This window comes from Mauremys reevesii, linkage group 2 (genome assembly GCF_016161935.1).
Source record: "Mauremys reevesii isolate NIE-2019 linkage group 2, ASM1616193v1, whole genome shotgun sequence".
In the NCBI taxonomy this organism is placed as follows: Eukaryota; Metazoa; Chordata; order Testudines; family Geoemydidae; genus Mauremys; species Mauremys reevesii.
In genome coordinates, this window is record NC_052624.1 from 258,850,337 (window position 1) to 258,869,381 (window position 19,045).

The window sequence follows — 19,045 nt, forward strand, 5'->3', positions numbered from 1 at the left end:
GCTTGGCCAATTCCGGGGCAGCCCTGCCATACAGATTACCCTGGAGCTGGAGACCGCAGCGCTTCTAGGCTCCCTGCCACAGAACCAGAATGAAAGCTCTGAGAGACAGAGCCAAAGCTTGAGACAGAGCCCTCAGGGTTTCTATGCCCCTTGCTATACAGCAGGGAGCCTGACAGCCCTGGAAACCCTAAAAGCCCCAGTTTGAACTGGAGCTCTCAGGGCTTCAAGACTCCCAGAGCTGACTATGACTCCCCAGGCTTCCCCAACATGGGGGAACCCATTGGGATACCCCTACCTTCCTGAATTATAACAAAAATGTTTTCAAAATGTTAGAATTTCCCATTGAATGGAAATTCCAAGTTTCATCCAGCTTTATGCAACACCCCCTTGTAGGCATTCAGCCCCTTCCTGATCATAGTCAGACACAAGGGGTAACAAAACCTATTGGCTCCAGCTCACTTAATGGGAGAATTTATAAAACGTCACTCCAGTCCTGAATGGCAGGAAAAACTACAAGGGGGCAGTAGGGAAGCCTTCCATGGTTACACATGGTCATGCCTCCCCTGACTCTCACAGACAGGATATTAGACTAGATGGAGTACCGATCTGATCTGATATGGAAATTCCTATATTCTTCTACCAAGTACAGACAGATTTTTTTCTAGTCAAGTAGTTGGAGATCCAATAATTAGCTTGTACACTAGTGACACTATTATTATTCATACAATAGTTTATTCCCTTTTTAAAATCTTAAAAAGAGAATTGCCTCCTTAATTATGAACTTGCTTTTTAACTGTCTCCTGTACATATTAAACATGTTGCTTTTACATCTAATTTGTGTTCTTTGCTGTTGAATTATAGGACATGATAAATAGGCTCATATTTGGCTTTTTCTATACTAGTCATTAATTTAGGGGTTCTCAGACTTCATTGCTCTGCGACTCCCTTCTGATGACAAAAAATTAGTACATGAGCCCAGGACACTGGACTGAAACCTGAGACCTGCCACCCCAGGCAGGGAGGCCAAAGCCCAAGCCCCACCGCCCAGGTTACAGGCATAAGAATTTTTCATTAATTTCACTAGGCTTTGGCTCAGGCCCATATTGTAGTAAGTTTATAAATATATATTTATTTCCCCCCCAACAGACAGACTTTTTTAAGGAAAATCTGCATAACCCACTTGAGAATGTAATCCAGATATTTTTTATTCATGACAAGGGAATTTAGTTATATTTGTAAAACACAATTTCAATTTCTACAGTCTGCAACAAATCATTTTGACTTACTGAAATAATATAATGCCAATCATAAATGTTCCAGCAACGGGTTCTTTTGGGAAAAGGGTGTAGATATATCTTTTCAGGTTCCTCCACCGCCCATATTTAAAAAGAATTGTGTAACAAATTCCATTGTGACAGTTGTTAATTGCTTAGTAAAATGTTTATGAATCAATTATCTTTCCATGCTGTCATCTCTGCAAAGATCAGCTTTAAACCTATGATGATAACAAGAAAATTATATATATTCTTACTTGAATTCCAGCTCCCTCTGGCACTGTGATCTTCCACACACAATTCAGATTGTTGTCATAAGGCTCAGGATAACCAGAAGACAAAATGGTCCCTTTGCGCTTAGTTAAAATTCCACCACAAGGTACTGGAAGGAAATACATGGAGCAAAAAAAGAAGTTTGACACAGCACTTCTTTAGAACTGAGAAAAGATGTAATAAAAGCTAACCCAATGATCAGTATACTAGAGATGCAAACTCTTGTAAAGTGATACTATATTTTGAAATTCATGTTGGCCTCAGGAAAATTATACTTCCTTATACTTCAAATTCTATTTTTAAATTAATTGAAAAGAATAAAGGAAAATTTAAAACAGGGTAGCTATCTACCAGACTAAATCATTTTAATATCCCTCAGACATGGTCATCTGAATTTTAACAAAGTGAAATCAGTTTGAATGTGTCCTACTAATCTTAGAAAAATAAAATAAGTATTGTTACTCTTTAATAATGAATTTTAAATAGTTATATGTGATCTAAATATATAAGGGGAAAGCACTTGGCATAAAAAAGAGGTTTTGATCAATGCTACTACTTTGTTGCTTCAATAACTAATTTAATTCTAATACTGGAGGGCTTCTATTCCAACTCCCAAGCTACCACATTTGCTTATGTGAGTAATCTCATTGAATTCCATGAAGTTAGTAAAGAACTTATGTTAGTAAAGAAACTCATGTGTTTGCAAGATAGCACACATAATACCCAGTCCCAAAGATAAATAAAATAATAAAATAAGTAAGTCACAAGAATTCTGTAGTGCAAACTATTGGTTCTTGGTGTTCAGCATGAATGAAAACATTGCTCAGGTCACTTGATGCTCTAACAAGAGCAAATAAAAGAATCTTACAGCTTAATCTAGATACAGGTATTCTGCTGGTATTTTAATAGCTTGAAGAAAAGATTGACGAGATGTTTTATCTTTACCATTAGAAGCCAATACATTATTCTTGTGTAACATTATCAACTCCTTGAGCTGATATCATTAGATACAAATACGAGGATTTAGAGAAAATGTAGAAGAACACAATTTATCTCAGTAATGAATACATTAGCTATATTTTGTACTGCACATAATTGATATAATCTGTCGGACACTACATTGATAAACTAAAGGTCAGTGTAACTTAAACTGTTTAAATAATTACTGGTAAAAGCAGGAGCAGACAGAATGATTGATGTCTGATATCTGTAAGGAAACATTGGAGCATTCACTAGAGATTTAAGGCAATTTAATATGGTCATGTCTAGCACTTCAATTATTAAACCGATTTAGTTCAATGCAATTTTCAACTCATACATATTTTATGACCTTTACTGGCACACTGATATGTGCACATGAAGAGTCATTGATACTTTTGGCCTGTAACTCTTTCTCATTTCAAGTTGCTTAAAGTCAGACAGTGTTCTCTTTCACATATCTAAATGGTGCATTAATACAGCAATAGAATATTGCAACCAGTGACCAAAAACAACACTGTCACCAAATTGAGTTTATTCTATATGAAAATCAAAGTAAATATATAATCTAAAAAAGAAAAAGAAAAAATTGCAATCTGCAATGCTGACTTGGGTCCAATGGGTCAGATCCTCAGTTACTGAAAATGTACATAGGTCTATGGATGTCAATGGTTTTATACTGTTTTATACCAGTTGAGAATCTGTCGAGAGTTAGACCAAATGTCCCTGTAAATCCCTGTAACTGTCTAGAGTTAGACCAAATGTACCAAATGCACTGTTTAACCTGGAAAAAAATGCATTCTTTCTGACCTACTATGTCAGTGTAACTACTTCTAAGTCCTTAATAAAGTAGTTCTTTTAGCAACAGCGTACAATATCTTGTCAGAGTTCCCAAGTGTGAGAGCATTTTAGTCTTGCAGGAAGTCAGGGCAACTTCTGAATCTTGATTAATGAGTAGTCATGGACTGACATTGATGTAAGTCTAAAAGAAGCTGATATATATACATAATTTATAGCTGCAGGATATGTACTGTCATGTAGCTACTGAAATGTCAAAGCAAGGTTGGACTAGAAAGTGAAGATGAAAAGTGAAGGATTCATGACCTCATTTAGGCTAAGTTAATATTGTGTTAACGTATTACTTTGCTGAATGAGAGCCCTTCTGACGTACTCTCTATGTTCACGGTATTGGGTGGGTATGGTATGAGTACAAGCCAGAAAATCAGAACAAAAATAAGCAGTAAGAAGGTAGAGGATGGAAGAAAGGAGTGGATTCAGACTTAAGGTAACATTCTTCATTGTAGGAAATAATTAGACCAATACAAAAATGTACCCTTTACTCACCGACACATGTAGGGAGGGAATCATTCCACTGTGCCAAAGCATTTGGTACTGAATCACATCTAATAGCTATTGATCCATAAAGGATGTATCCTGGATTACACTCAAAAAGAACCAACGAACCAACTGCAAATTCATTTCCAATCCTTTTTCCAAATCTTGGTTCAGGCACAGAGCTGCACTGTGTTGCACTTGTTCTTGGAACAGCTGCATACATGAAAACGATTGTGGATTCTTAATTTTATACTTGGTAGACAGAGATTTTCAAATGCAGATGTCTAAAATTACTTGAAAAACATTCAGTTGTGTTGTCAGTTAAGAAGATTTGCATAATCCCCAAATGAATCTTCAAAAATAAGGATTCCATGCGTCTAAATTTAAATGCAATTACTATTCAGATTATTATAAATATTGATATTCTTTGCAGGTTTAAAACCACATTACAGTATCTATTCTGAGACCTTCCTAAAATGGCACTGAAATTGTATACTTTGTTATGAAATGTTCAACTAATATACAGTTTCAAAACAGTATTGATTTGTTGGTTAGATGTTTGCATTTAGTGGCTACAGGTTTAAAATTGTGAGTTCTGCTGGTCAGGAAGGGATTCAAATTATCTGAAAGAATGAACTAGAGGAACAACTGTTGACATGTAATCATTTCAGTGTCTGATCCTTAAAAAGATGAATAATGTAAATCAACTGAAGCACCTTAATAATAGCAAGTTTACTGATTCAGCTTAGGGTAATACCATTACCATTTCCATTACCCATATTTATATAGAAGGATAAATCAGTTTGAGCAGCAGGCTGGACTGAAAATTAGTCAGTCATATTAACAAAAACTGGTTTCATAACTGATTTCTCAAATCTGGAAACCTTTCTTATGCTTCTCAAATATCTGATTTTATTTTTTTAAGAATATTTAAAATCATGTACACCTCTACCCCTATATAACGCTGTCCTCAGGAGCCAAAATGTCTTACCACATTATAGGTGAAACCACGTTATATCAAACTTGCTTTGATCCGCCCGAATGCGCAGCCTCGCCCCCCTGGAGCACTGCTTTACCACGTTATATTTGAATTTGTGTTATATCGGGTCACGTTATATGGGGATAGAGGTGTATAATTGAGAATGTCAATAACAAATAAAAGGATTTTTTAAATACAAAAATGGAGAGAAATTATACATCTACAGCAGTTTAATATTTTCCACTACATTCCAGGCCTGCTCATCCCTAGTGATTTCTCTGGAACCAAATATATTTGTCAAAATAAAACTTAAAATATTAGTATAATTCATTTATAAAGAAATATGGAGGTATTAATGCACACAATTAATTGAAGCATTTTTCCAAGCTATTGTGTTACTTACCTTGATATACAAAGTGAAAACCTTTAGCTGTTACTGGACCCACTGAAGTAAATCTAATTGTGATTTGATTACCTGAGCTCAGTGGAAGGGATTCGCCTACTCAAACAAAACAAACAGTAAATTATCATAAACAATTTTCAGTAACTAAGCCTCAACAACCACAAAATATACTCTGCATAAATTTAATTTATGAGGCATATACTATAAACTTTACTATTAGTCTAACATTGTTTGTCTTGCATTCCTGTAAGAGTTAGAGCCTGATTCTCATCTCACATTAGTGGTATTCCTTCTGATTTAAAATCAAGTCTCTAAATCTTTAAAACCCTACTGACATGCACATAATCCACTCAAATTATAATTGTGATATATATTCTCTACTATCACTTATAAGTATTTTAATATCACATTTTATATAGTACATTGAAAAACAAACAAACAACAATTTTGACAGAAAATACAAAATGAATAAAGCAAAAAAAGTAACTGTGATAGTTAAATATTACCAGAAAAATCCAAGAAAACTGCAGATTAAATTTAGTCTTCATTCTTTTTATCAGCCCAAACTGTTTTGAATCACTACTGATTGATTGTTTCTTTTCAAAATGTTCATATTATATTTTCAGTGAAATTTGTTTCTAAGAAAAGATGACAGTAGTTTCATCTTTTGCTATATTGCCAGTCTAAATCACTTTTGAGTAAATAATTGATGCATGACAGTTCCATTAAAGAATACCTGAATGGGATCCTGAGAGGGAGGATAATAAAGATGATTGCTGTGTTGGGCCATCATACACCTCAACCACATCATGGAGCGATGTCTGGAAAAATACAAACTGGCCAAACACCACTGGTCAACAGGAATGAGAAAAAGCAAGAGAAATTGATTACAAAAAACAAAACATAACAGGGAAACAGAACGAGAGGGACCAGAACATATGCTAATGCCATAGTTTTTTTTATTGAAGAGGACCAATACTTATTGGTTAATTTTTCTGACCAATGTCATGACAAAATTAAACGTATATAAAAATATCTAATCCTGTATAATTTGAAAAAACATATCTAGAGATATCACAAATTCATTTTTATAAACATTTTAATCATGAGAGAAAAATCATAATTATTCTGCTACTGAAATAGCTTTTTTGCCAAATGATTGATGCAATATCCTTCTTGTTACACTATAATTTTTTGCAACTCCTTCCTGGGTTGTTGTTGTTTTTTGTTTTTCTCTTAATCTGATAGGCCTTTAGGAAGTTTCATTTATTTTGGTATGCTTTATTTTTTCTTCAGAACTTCACCTTAAAATCTAGTCCATCTTTTCACTTTGTAGTGTAGAATGGAGAAGCAACAACATTCAAAGAAAACAACATTTCCTGGTGTCTACATTCTAAAGCACAAAATATTGTTATTAATTATTATTGTTTAATAAATAAATAAATACTAATAATACTAATACTACTACTAATAATAATATGTCAGGGGATTATTTAATTCCTTAATTTAAAGGAGGATCTCTGCACCAATGAGTACCTCTACACTAGAACTGGAAAGTGTAAATTTGAATTCAAGGAGACATATCCATGCTAGCTATGACTGAGCTTTTACACTAAAAACTGAAGTGTAGCTATGATGGCGTGAGCTGCAAGAGGGGCTACCCATCCCATGTACAGACCTATGATCTCAGATGGGATCATACTTTGAGTGGCAAACTACTCCCACTGCTAGTGCCATCATAGCTACACTTGTATTGTTAGTGGGCTAGATATAACAGAGCTGGAGTGGGTATGTCTCCTCAAGCTGCAAGTAACACCTCTAGCTCTAGTGTAGACTTGCAGTGTTTAGAAGCCCTTGCAGGACACAGGACACGTCTACACTGCATACTTCTTATGGCAGAGTGTAGAGTACAGATATTGCATGCCAGCCTCGCGCAGGTATAAATAGCAGTGTAGACAGTGAGGCCTGGTTTAGATGAGTAAACACATCAGAACCCTTAGAGAATGTACATGCCCAGGCAGTGCTTCCCCCATCTACACTACAATTTTTATCAGTGTAGTGTCCTGCTGCCTCTTCACTCCTGCAACAAAAGGCTCCAGCAATGGGGAAAGGCTCTTGCGGCTGGGTGGCGGCAGGGAAAGTCTGTCAACTCCCTGCTGCTGGATCATTTCCCCAGTGCAGAGAGCTGCTTTTCACTGTGGTGTGTCGCTACACTTACCCTACATGCTGCTGCCAATAGTGTGCAGTGTACAGCCATACAAATCATGTTGACTGTTGCACTAAAAATACACTGACAGGAAAGTATCAGAGGGGTAGCCGTGTTAGTCTGGTTCTGTAGAAGCAGCAAAGAATCCTGTGGCACCTTATAGACTAACTGACAGGAAATGAAATGATTTGTTGGTCTTAGTCTGGCCCTAGAGACAGACACAAAACTGCCAACCTGACTAACCACTTGTTGAGCAACCTTAAGAGAAAGACCATAGTGTAGGATTTTAACTCAGAGGCCAGCAGGCCGAATGGGCAGGTTGTGACTCAATGGTCCTTCCACCTATAGTGGGTTTCAATCAGAGGCCAGAAGGTTCAGTGGACAGGCTATGATCCACCAATTCCCTGATGCTCCAGAGTTTTCCCAGATGGATGGACTTGAGGAAGCAGGGGGACTGGGCCCTTCCTTTCTGCTGGGTCTTGGCCCAGGGCTCAAAGAGGAAAGGCACAAAGTGTCTCAGTCACTTGACCAGCCTCCCCGGGGCTGCTTCCTACCTCCTCACATTCTCTTTGGTTTGGGGTGTTCCAGCGGGATTTGCCAATCAGTCCCAGCAGCGCAGGTAGTTCACTGAGCATTCCCCTGCTCTCAATTATTTCCCCTCAACAGGGAGTGGGGGATGGAAAAAGACATCCCCCTACCCTCCCAGCTGGTCTTACCCACAGTCCACACCCTCTTCTGTGAATGACTTTGTCCCCAAAAGCTGCAAACTGGCTCCCTCCCTTCAGATAGCCTCTCCTTCATTCTGCCCCCTGCTTGACTGCCAGAGCACCCTTTTGAGCAGCTCCTTCTTCTGGAGCATACTCTGCAACTGCTGAGGGGCAGGGCTGACCTGGTCCGGTATCATTCCTTCACTCCCCTAGTCTCTGTGTAGGGTCTGTAAACAGCATCACAAAGACCAAAGAGCTAATGAATATGGAGTTCGAATTACCCGTTCATTCCTACAGGTAATTCAATCTTGTAAACAAGCAAAAATGCAGAGGAATATAGGTAGGATTGTGTGGGGCAGCTAATGCTACCACTGCTTATGTTATTCATGTACTGTGAATAAACAGTTTCAGTGCTCAACGTTTTTAAATTTGCACCTTCAAAAGAACTAAAGGCACTTAAAAATGATCAAACACTGTAACAGAATCTCAGTTATAGCAATTTGGAGTTTCTACAATTCAAGAAAAAGAATAAAGACAATTTCAAAATATGGGAAAAAAAGGCCTGGGGGGAGGATGAAAGGCAGATACAAAACTTCAGTCTGCTAAAAAATTGAACTAGTGTACAGTGGTTTAAAAATTCTATTTTATCATTTATCAGTAGGTAAGATAATACTAGTCTGAGAAGGTTTTCTCTCTACAAGGGACAGAGAATATAACTTGTGTATTAGTAAAAGAAGAGTTGTTAGCTGTCCCTACTGTATGCTATTTTGGTATTTGTACAGAAGCTAGCAAAGATGATAGAGCTAATGGCTTCTGTTATGTAATTCACTAACTTTGGTACTTTTCTCAGATCTTAGTTTTTGTAGTAGATCAAGAGTCACATTCTGCTATGATTGAAGTACAAAACTCCCCATGACTTCCATGGCAATTCCACATATGGAGTGATGACAGGATTTTGCCTTAAATGCACAGATTTTATAAGCATTCTCTGACAGCAGTGAACATACATATGATTGCTACTGACAGAACAACAGTTGGGAAATTGTCAACAATAGAATTCATGAATTGCTCTCATATAAATCCGTTTTAACTGACTATTGTAAAATATTTACAAAAGTTATTACACTGTATATTGAGATCAGTTCAAAAACAGGTGATATTCCATTTCAACACCTGATAAGTACCGGTATTTCAGGAATCTTGTTGCCTTTAGCTTTGCCTTAAGCATCTGCATGCCTCAGAGGATAATACCAAAACTTCAAAGAAAATCCTTACCAAACCATAGCATCTGTGGTAATTGCTGTTTTACAAAAGATGAAATTAATTACTACAAATTAAATCTTATGTAAACAGATTTCAGCTGGAAAGTATCACAGAGGCATCAAAAAGTGAAGTTCTACAAACCCTACTGACAGAATGCCACTGTAATAAAATACAAGGGCAGGCTCAAACAGGGGTGCTGGCACAATTTGCATAGTGGGAGTGCTGAGGGCCACTGAACCAAACTGTAAACCCTGTATACAATGGAAATCACTGCACAGCATGGGGTGTGGCACGGTGCACCTGCAGTTCCAGCCCCTATGGGCTCAAATGATGACACTGACACATCAAATACTGAAATAGTTGACCAGGCAGCAACTGTATTACAAGAAGGGAAGAAGTTCTGGCAGCAGAAAAAAGAGGGAGTTCTTGGTATCTCACTGTAGCTGTTCTACTTTTCTTTTATGCTGGTACCCCTGTACTGGGCACTGCCAATCCAGCTGGCTTCAAGGCATTGTTACCAATGCCCATCAGGCTCTTCTTCTCATTTGGAGACATGGAATTCCCTTAGTGGGAAGTAAATGTTAAGCTGATGTCTATTCCTCAGCAGGAAACATGTCTCACTTCTCCCATGTCCCTGTAGGATTGAAAAGCCATACCAATTTCTCTGAACAACCACCAGTACAGCAGCATGAGCCTTGCTTCCAGGACTACCCATAAGATGTGACAAGACATCAGCTTTGTTGAAGAACAAGAAATCCCCGATCAGCTAGACAACAAGATGCCTACAGCCAATAGCCCCAGATCTAACCTCAGAAAGAGTTTGCAAAACATACACACAATACTCAAAGGCTGTGGTATAAAATATACCTTCTGGAAATATGTATTTCAACATGATAAAAATATTGCATTGAGTATCCAATATATCTGTATAAGTAGAATATTTTTTAAAAAAAAATATTAATTACTGAAACAAAAAGAAAGATCAAATAATTCATTTAAAAAGTTCAGACTGAGGTAATTTTCATGTTGTCATGATTGTAATTCTCTGAAAAATAGGAATTATGCAACAATGTAATCTTGTCCGCTGTTGTAGTACAGAAAGTGAAGCTCAGTACATTATTTTTTTAGAGCGATTATGTCAACTGACACAGAAGACATGGGTTCAAAATTTTGAAACCTGAGTGTCAGTGAAGTCAGGCATTAGAATCTATATTTATTTTGACTTTAGTCTTCATTAGCATTTGTGGCAATAACAAAGAAAAACTAATATATCCGGCTATAATGTGTCTATGTTTATGGATTCAGGTGCCTACCTTTAGGAATTCAGGTTTTTAAATTGTTGCTTAAATCATTCTATCACATATTAGTAGGCCAGCATTAGTAGGATTTTTTTTTTACAAAATTATAGAACCTTTTCATTTACTGTCAATATGGATCATAGTAATATTTCTCTATTCTAACCTTTTTTCCTCCATGAAAAATTATCAAAGGTACAAGACTTATCTAAAGTACTACATATCTTTGGTGTATTTCCCTTAGAAATAATCACTTATTTTAGCTTAGAATTTTAGTCTTTTGGGGGGCAGATTTCCCATGACTGCACTACCACCCCTATGCAGCTGCACTGGTACTAGCAGCGATGGGAGCAAATTATAGAAAAGGCATCACTATTCACCATTATTTTTACTCTGTTTCATCTAGGCTTGTCCTGAGCAAGATTGGATAACATACTGATAAAAATGCCAGTGGATATAATAGTAGCACTCCCACTCTTGCTACACCCAGTCTCCAAATATAGAGAGTTTTCACAAAAGAGGATAGTATTAAAGATTGTACCATTCTCAATCATCAGCATAGCAATGATTCGTTCATCACGCACTGGGAGTAAAGAGGCAAAAGAACTAAGATTAAGTCACAGATTTAAGAGGAACAGGGAGAATTTTTAGATAATGGCTGAGGTAGAGAATTATAGAGAGGAAATGTATTGTGTTTTACCAAGACCTAAAGGAAATACTAAAAATTACCTCAAAAATAATCCTTATGGGATTTTTATTTATTTCCACTCACGATGCAGCATGTGTGTGTGTGTGTATGTGTGTTTAAAACTGTTCTATGGTATTTTAAATGTCTTTTTCATTTAAGATTCAATTTATTTAGTAAATGTATATCTACAAAAGATGATTTCAATCTGGATTAAAGTTGTGGGGGAGAGGGAAATTGCACTAAATTCCCCAGTGCTTGGTGAGCAGCAAGTCGTTCTTGTGCTTTCATTATTTGATTTGTTGTTATTCTCTCTCTCCCAAGTGTAACAACGAAGTAAAAATGGCAAAATAAATTCAATGAAATCTTTATTTAAGGTCCCCATCTTTCCACGAGTTTAACAACTGAGGGTTAAAGCACTTCATTTGGGAATTTACACAATAATTGCCACATTGTCTAATCTATTGCCTCAAAGACAGGAGTTCCTTTCAAATGTAGCAGGTTCTTTTTTTTGTTTGTTTGAGATGGACTCTGTATATTCTCATTCTTAGCCCCATATTCCAAGAGGGGGAATATGCAGAGGACACTCAAAGAAGAACAATAGTTACTATACTGGTATGTAACCATTTTGTTCTCCTTCAAGTGACTGTGCACATATTCATTCCATCATAGGTGATTCCCCAGTAGTTTATTGATGGTGGTGGGGCTTTGGAGTCTAGTGAAAAATGAACTAGATGACAAATTTTCCAAAATACGCATAATCTTTGCAGGTTTCGATGATGGCATAGCGCTTTGTGAATAATGCACTGATGACCATGTAGCTGCTCTATGTATTTCTGACACAATTACATTACTTAGGAATGCCAGCAATGAAATCCGTGCTCTGGATGAATGAATGTTATCCTAGGTAGACATTTTAAATTGCAAGTTTGAATACATGTCATAATCCCATTAGAGATCTGCTGAGCTGTAACTGGTTGCCCATTAACTTTTTCAGCAAAGGCCACAAAGAGCCTGGGTGAAGATATAAAACATTTAGTTCTGTCAATATAGAAAGACAAATCCCTTCAAACTTCCACTCTTTGTGAGAGTGAGGCTGGAGAAAAAATACAGGCAGATGTATTGTTTGATTTAGATAAAAATCTGAAACTATTTTGGGTGAGGTCTTAATGATACTTTGTCCTTATGAAATACAACATAAGGACGATCAACCACCCAGGCTTGAAATTTTGATACTCTCCTAGCAGATTTTATTGCCACTAAGGCAGCAGTCTTGTAAGACAAAGAGGCCAAGGAGCAGGTCACAAGTAGCTCAAATCCATCAAACAGGATAACACTACATTGATATCCAAAGGAGAAAACAGATCATTGATCAGAGGGTAATTTCTGATAGTACCTTTCATAAATCTGCTCATATTCGCGTGAGAGAACACCAGGTAACCTTGAATAGGAGGATGCATAACAGATATAGAGGCCAAGTGCACCTTGAAAGAACTTATTGAATGGCTGAATTTGAGATGTCCTGAATGTGATGCCCAAACCAAAAACCTTCTTCACTTGGTAAGGTAGGTACTTTTTGTAGAATACTTTCTCTTAGATAATAAAATAGTTGGGGATTTTATGGGAGCAGGATTTCAATTGTGTTCAACTACTCATAAGCCATACTGTCAAATGCAGTGTGAGAGGATTGGGATAAATGATTTGTCCCTGGGTTTGAATGAGGAGATCCTCTACTAAAGGAAGGATTATTGGAGGCTGTATGGAGAGTTCCTGAATTTCCACATACCAATACTGCCTTGGCAAATCCAGAGCAAGGAGGAGGAGGCACTCTAGGCTGAAGAAGTGTCAGACTCATAGGCACCTGAGTCCTGAGGCACCTGTTCAGGAATATGCTCCCTCAGATGAAGTTCTCTATTTTTTTGTTTGGCAAATAGAGCACTTAGCCTGGGAGGGCCCTTCTTCCAGACAAAACAGACAATTTTAATGTCTATCATTAGCAAACCAAGCCACTTGACAAGTGGTGCCCTGCTGGAATCCAGGGGATTTCTGCATATTCAATGTAAGTAAAAATAAATCAGTACAGAATAAATTTCCCTTAAGAGGAAGATACTCCTAATAACACTAAGCACTAAATACTAAACAACTATTTAACTATATAAAAATGTCTAAAGTTTTCTCTCAGAAGAGAAAAGAACTGAGTCTCCAAGGAGAAACAAGGAGCCCAACTTTTGCCATAGGAGGTAAGAACAAACTGAGAGGCAGGCAGAACACCTCAGCCCTTTGTGGCCTCAGCTCACAGCATGAAAACAGTCACAGCATATGCTCTCCCCACCAGTACTGCTGCCACATGTCTCCGAATGAAGCACATCAGGAGTACGGATATCTACAGTGGAATGCATATGTGCACAGTCACTTGAAGGAGAACAGGTCTGTCTGTCTATCTTTCTAAGTCTCTCTCATAACAGAAGTTGGTCCAATAAAATATATTATTTCACCCACCTTGTCTCTCTTATATTCTTGGACTGACACAGCTACAACTACACTGCATATCTGCCTATGTCTCTATCTATCCAGGTGCTCATGTGAACTTCATTATTGTAGCATCTGGATGACTATAATGAGTTTGGAGTGAGCTTAAGATACAAATATACAGCAGATGGAAGGAAATCCTGGGAAAAGCAGCAGAAAGAAGCAGTTTGGCTGGATATTTTCAACAAAGCTCTATTATTTTGCTGGGCCCCTAGAGTAGGGATAGAGTACAGTAAAAGACTTACTTCTGCTTTTGCTATTTTACCCTCCTAGTTCAAAGAATTAACAGAAATTATGCATATATTTTAAATAATATTAGATAATGAAATAGTACCCTTATTCCGATTGCAATCATTTTTCTCTCAACAAAGAATTAACCCACTCCATAAAACTAAACCCTTATAAACTGCAATGATATAAGCATAATTGATAATGAAGTGTGAAAAGATACGCATAAGCTGTGCATAATTTATGTTTATTGCAGCACCGCTGATTAGAGCTGCAGACACTCTGAATAACTGCATCATATACATGACAAAAATAAACTAAGGGAGAGTGAACCGATTTGTATGAATTCATATCAGTCACCATTCAGTAAAGTGTGCAGTGATATAACAAACCGTTTTAAAATCATGCTTGAGCTTCATTTATACATATACATTATGTCAAAGGATGATCACATTAAGGGTTAGATTATGCAATTCTCACTCAAATTGAACACTCACACAAATTGTCCCAGGGATGTTAATGGGGCAAGCCGGTAAACACTTACATAGGTTGTTCCATTGACATCAGTAGGATAATTCATGCAAGTGCTCACCAACATCAGCAGAAGTTGCACAATCTAAACTTAAGTGTCAGATTAATTGCTGATATAACTATATTGAGATCTATGGTACTACTATGGAGATTAATTTAGTCTTAACCATTGGTTCCTCAGCTAAAGCATCAATCTATATAAGTTACATAGAAGGATTCAGGAAGTTTGTTTCAAGGATGGTTTAGAAAAATCATATGAAAATGCTTTAGTCATTCTTTCACTGACAAATCTGATTTTAAAAATAATATAACTTCTGTGATTCTTACAACACATTAGAGGAAATCCTGGCTCCATCAAACTCATAATACCTATTTTGCTTAATGTATGTACCGCTCCAAGTAATAGCTATTCCAGGAGGAAATCAAGTGATACATCTACATGGTTATATTATATATCAATGATAATGCTACATGGGTATTTCATGATTATTACTTTCTACGCTGACCTTCAATTCTTCATATACAATTTACAGGCTTGGCAAAACTATTCACGCTATGTCTACACTTCAAATCACTGAGCGACGTAAGTTATAGTGACCTAAGTGCCAGCATGGACTTATTATGTCGGTGGGAGAGCTTCTCCCACCTACATAACTACCACCTCTTGCAGAGACAGGAATTATTAAGCTGATGGGAGTGCAGCTGTGCTGCTGTAGTGTAGACATAGCCTAAGTAACTATATGTATGAATTAGCCATGAGAGATTCAATGGTAATTGCTGACTTGTGCATGAAGCAGTTGGCAAAGTCCCTCAGTCTTTTTTTTTTTTTTTAAGAACATACAAAGGCTAGAAATGGTGACCCAAAAATTCAATGAGCTTCTCTGGAATGCAGACGAAAACCTGGAGGTATTCAACCATACATTAGGCATAGTAGTTGTAATGTACCCAGACCTTATTAGATATTCTGAGGATTTCCTCACCATTTCAAATTAATGCTTAATTTTTGGCCGAGGGCTACATCGGGGAATAGAAATTGTACGGCGGGCCATGAATGCTCACAAAATTGGGGTTGTGGTGCGGGAGGGGGCGTGGGCTCTGGGGTGGGGCTGGGGATGAGGAGTTTGGGGTGTAGGAGGGTGCTCTGGGCTGGGATTGAGGGGTTTGGAGAGCGGAAGGAGGGTTAGGACTGGGGCAGCGGCGTGGGGCATGGGGAGAGGCTCAGGGGGTGCGGGCTCTGAACGGCGCTTACCTCAAGCAGCTTCCAGAAGCAGTGGCAAGTCCCTTCTACAGCTCTGCTTGCTGCCCCATCCTCAGGCACCTTCCTTGCAGCTCCCATTGGAGCCGGAGCGGGGCCATGCCAGCTTCTGGGAGCTGAGTGGTGCAGCCCCGACCCAGCGCCAGGGGCGGCTCCAGGCACCAGCGCAGCAAGTGCATGCCTGGGGCGGCAAGCCACGGGGGGCGGCCTGCCAGTCGCTGGGAGGCAGCAGTCAGGCAGCTTCAGCAGCAATTCAGTGGCGGGTGCAGATTACCCGCAGAAACGCCGCCAAATCCGCATGACCAGCGGACCGCCTGCAGGTGTGCTGCCGAAAGCTACCTGACTGCTGTGCTTGGGGAGGCAAAAACTATAGAGCAGCCCCTACCCAGCGCCTCGGCCAGAGCCGGACCACTTGGTCCGGCTCCCAACCCAACGCCTCAGCCGGAGCAGAGCTGAGCCACCCAGTGCGGTCCCTGACCCAGTGCCCCGGCCAGAGCACCGGAGTGGGGCCGAGCTGCTAATGTGGCTCGTGGGCCAGCTTAAAACAGCTCACGGGCCGGATGTGGTCCATGGGCCGTAGTTTGCCCATCACTGGCTTAGAGGGTTGAAGACCTCCTTCAGAACAGGAAAGATGCCAGTTCTATTAAAATGGGGGTATTTATGCATTTTAGTTTCTGGCCGAGATTAGTTAAGTAATTCACTGTTGTTTTCTTTCCAGTATGTCTATTATTTGAATATTATTAAACCAAACCCAAATTATATCTATTACTAGCAATATTTGTTCAGAAGGGATGTAAGAATGTTGCTCTTTGGAATTTGTAAAAAGAATCACGGGCCTACTCCCCTTATTTTCCCCCACAAGTTAAATCTCTAGCTTCATGGTTACATAAGTGTTTTGGGTCTATTATAATTTTCAGCAGCAGTTTCCACATATTTTCATACACAAGGACATGCTGACTCTCATTACCAATGCAAATGTTTTATCAGTCTACGCTCTTTGTAAATATTTTTCAGTTTCCTCTTCATAGCCATCCATCATTCCTCATGCATTTGCCTACAGCATCTGCTCTTTCTCACTCACTCCATATGATCTTCCAATCAGCTACCATTCCCCATGTATGGGCTAGAGATGGGTGAACCTCAAATGGTTCAGAGTTTAAGATCAGTTCAGGAAAAAATATCCATAATCACAGATAGCTATCAAAACATTACGGTACTTCATCCCCCAGTCCTCACAAACCTCCCTGGTGACTGATCTCACATTTGACTTGAGTTTTGAAATAAGCCCATTACTCTTCAGCATGTATCAGCACTACCTGGGGGAAAAAAAGCAGCAGAAAGCATTACTGTGTAGCAAAGTGTTTTGAGTCATGCTGCTGAGGAAATGGGAATAGAAAGGTTGCCTTCCCTCCAAAAGGTGCCAGTGAAAGAGCATTCAAAGGAAAAGGAGAGAAGCAGACCTACGCCTTAAACAAGCAGGGGTAGTAACTGAAGTGAAGGGAAAGTGTTCTCAGATATGGATCCAAATACCTAGAAGAAGAGGGCAGCAGTCTGTGATGCTCCCTGGTGTACTTCTGTTCGCATGAGTTTCAGCAATATTTTACCTATATATATATGAGAAATCAAACTGAAGTCAACACAAGTCTGACCTTAATTAGGATTGGTTAAAAAATATTTTTTTTAATTTTGAAATTTTAAACAAATGAGCCTAATCTTGCATTAATCGTTATAGGCCAGATTCTGCTACTCTTAGTAATGTGGAACAGTACCGTACTCTTTGAGTTGTCTCACTGATTTTTAGCAACCAGATTCATAACAAACAGCCCAATTAAAAAATACCATACTTTAATTTATTATAGTTCATTTTCTATGTCTGTTAAATTATGAATACGTTGTAATAATGAGTTGACCTGGTTATTTAAAATTAAATTTTACTCATGAAGAAATCAAATCAGCAAATTGATGCTCTTCTAAATATTTCAGATAGAAAAACTGCAACATAAACCGATGGAATATTAAGTAGTTGTAAATAGGAGCAGACCCATATTCAGTGAGAACTCATTGGGGTGCACAGTGAAAGGTTATATTGTTAGAGCCTGATAATTTAGTGCAAACTCAATCTGAGTAGTTATACTGACTTCAGTGAGGCAATTTGTGTGAAACAGAACTATTCACACGAGTAAAGGTTGCAGGATCATGCCCTTGTACTGTGCAATATAACACTCAGTTATACAGAAGATTCTCAGTTTGATATTTCCATAGAAAACTAGTGTGGGAGCAAATGAGTTACAGGGCTATTGCATTTGGTTTTAAATTAAAATACTAACAAAGGTGTCAGGTATGGTACTTTTCACCATCTACCTTTCTAAAACTTGTGCTTTCTTGCCAGTCTCCATTAACAATCTGTGTGACTGATGCACCCATCATTGTGCTACTTGCCTAAATTCCTCTGTATCAGTTGACGATCGTTATCCTACACCATAGTATAAGCTGAAGCATATGAATTGTTTGTGAAGACAGAGTGGAGCTTTTTCTAGTGCTTCTCTGGCAGGTCTATATCTTTCCTTCTGAAGCTGAATGGCAAAATGAAACAAGTCATCTAGTACTCCTGAACCAGGCCTCTTAGGTGCATTATAAACCAGATGTCAAAATAAGGTCAGTGATGGCTGATACACTTAAATCACAGAGGGCATGTCTACACTGCAATAAAACACCCCTAGATGGCCTGCATCAGCTGGCTCAGACTAGCAGGGCTTGGACTGTGGGGCTATAAAATTGTAGTGTAGAGGCTCGGGCTGGAGCCCGAACCCAAACGTCTACACTGCAATTTTATAGCCCTGCAGCCTGAACCCTGTGAGCCCAAGATGGCTGACACAAGCCAGTTGAAGGTGTTTGATTGCAATGTAAACATACCCTAAAAGAGTTATGTCAGCTGTCAAGCACCGAGGAAGAGAACTGCTTAACTGCTTTTACTACAGAAGATAAATATAAACAAGAGGAAGTGACAGAGGAACTGAAGCTGGATGGAGTTGATATAAGCATGTTATTAAAAATTAAGGTGAAAACAGATAAACTAAAATGATAAAGTAAAAATATGAAAAAAG

At 38.4% G+C, this 19,045-nt stretch overlaps 1 protein-coding gene across 2 annotated transcripts in view; it reads right to left on the reverse strand.

The window, feature by feature from the left end:
- The window catches only part of CSMD3 (CUB and Sushi multiple domains 3), a 1,158,685-nt gene that overhangs the window by 193,664 nt on the left and 945,976 nt on the right, over positions 1 to 19,045 (reverse strand). For both annotated transcript variants that reach the window (XM_039525141.1, XM_039525140.1), the window contains 4 exons: positions 5,979 to 6,092; positions 5,243 to 5,338; positions 3,870 to 4,073; positions 1,532 to 1,656 (listed from right to left, as the gene is read on the reverse strand). In XM_039525141.1, the coding sequence (XP_039381075.1) occupies positions 1,532 to 1,656; positions 3,870 to 4,073; positions 5,243 to 5,338; positions 5,979 to 6,092 (539 nt within the window). The remainder of the gene's footprint in view (positions 1 to 1,531; positions 1,657 to 3,869; positions 4,074 to 5,242; positions 5,339 to 5,978; positions 6,093 to 19,045) is intronic.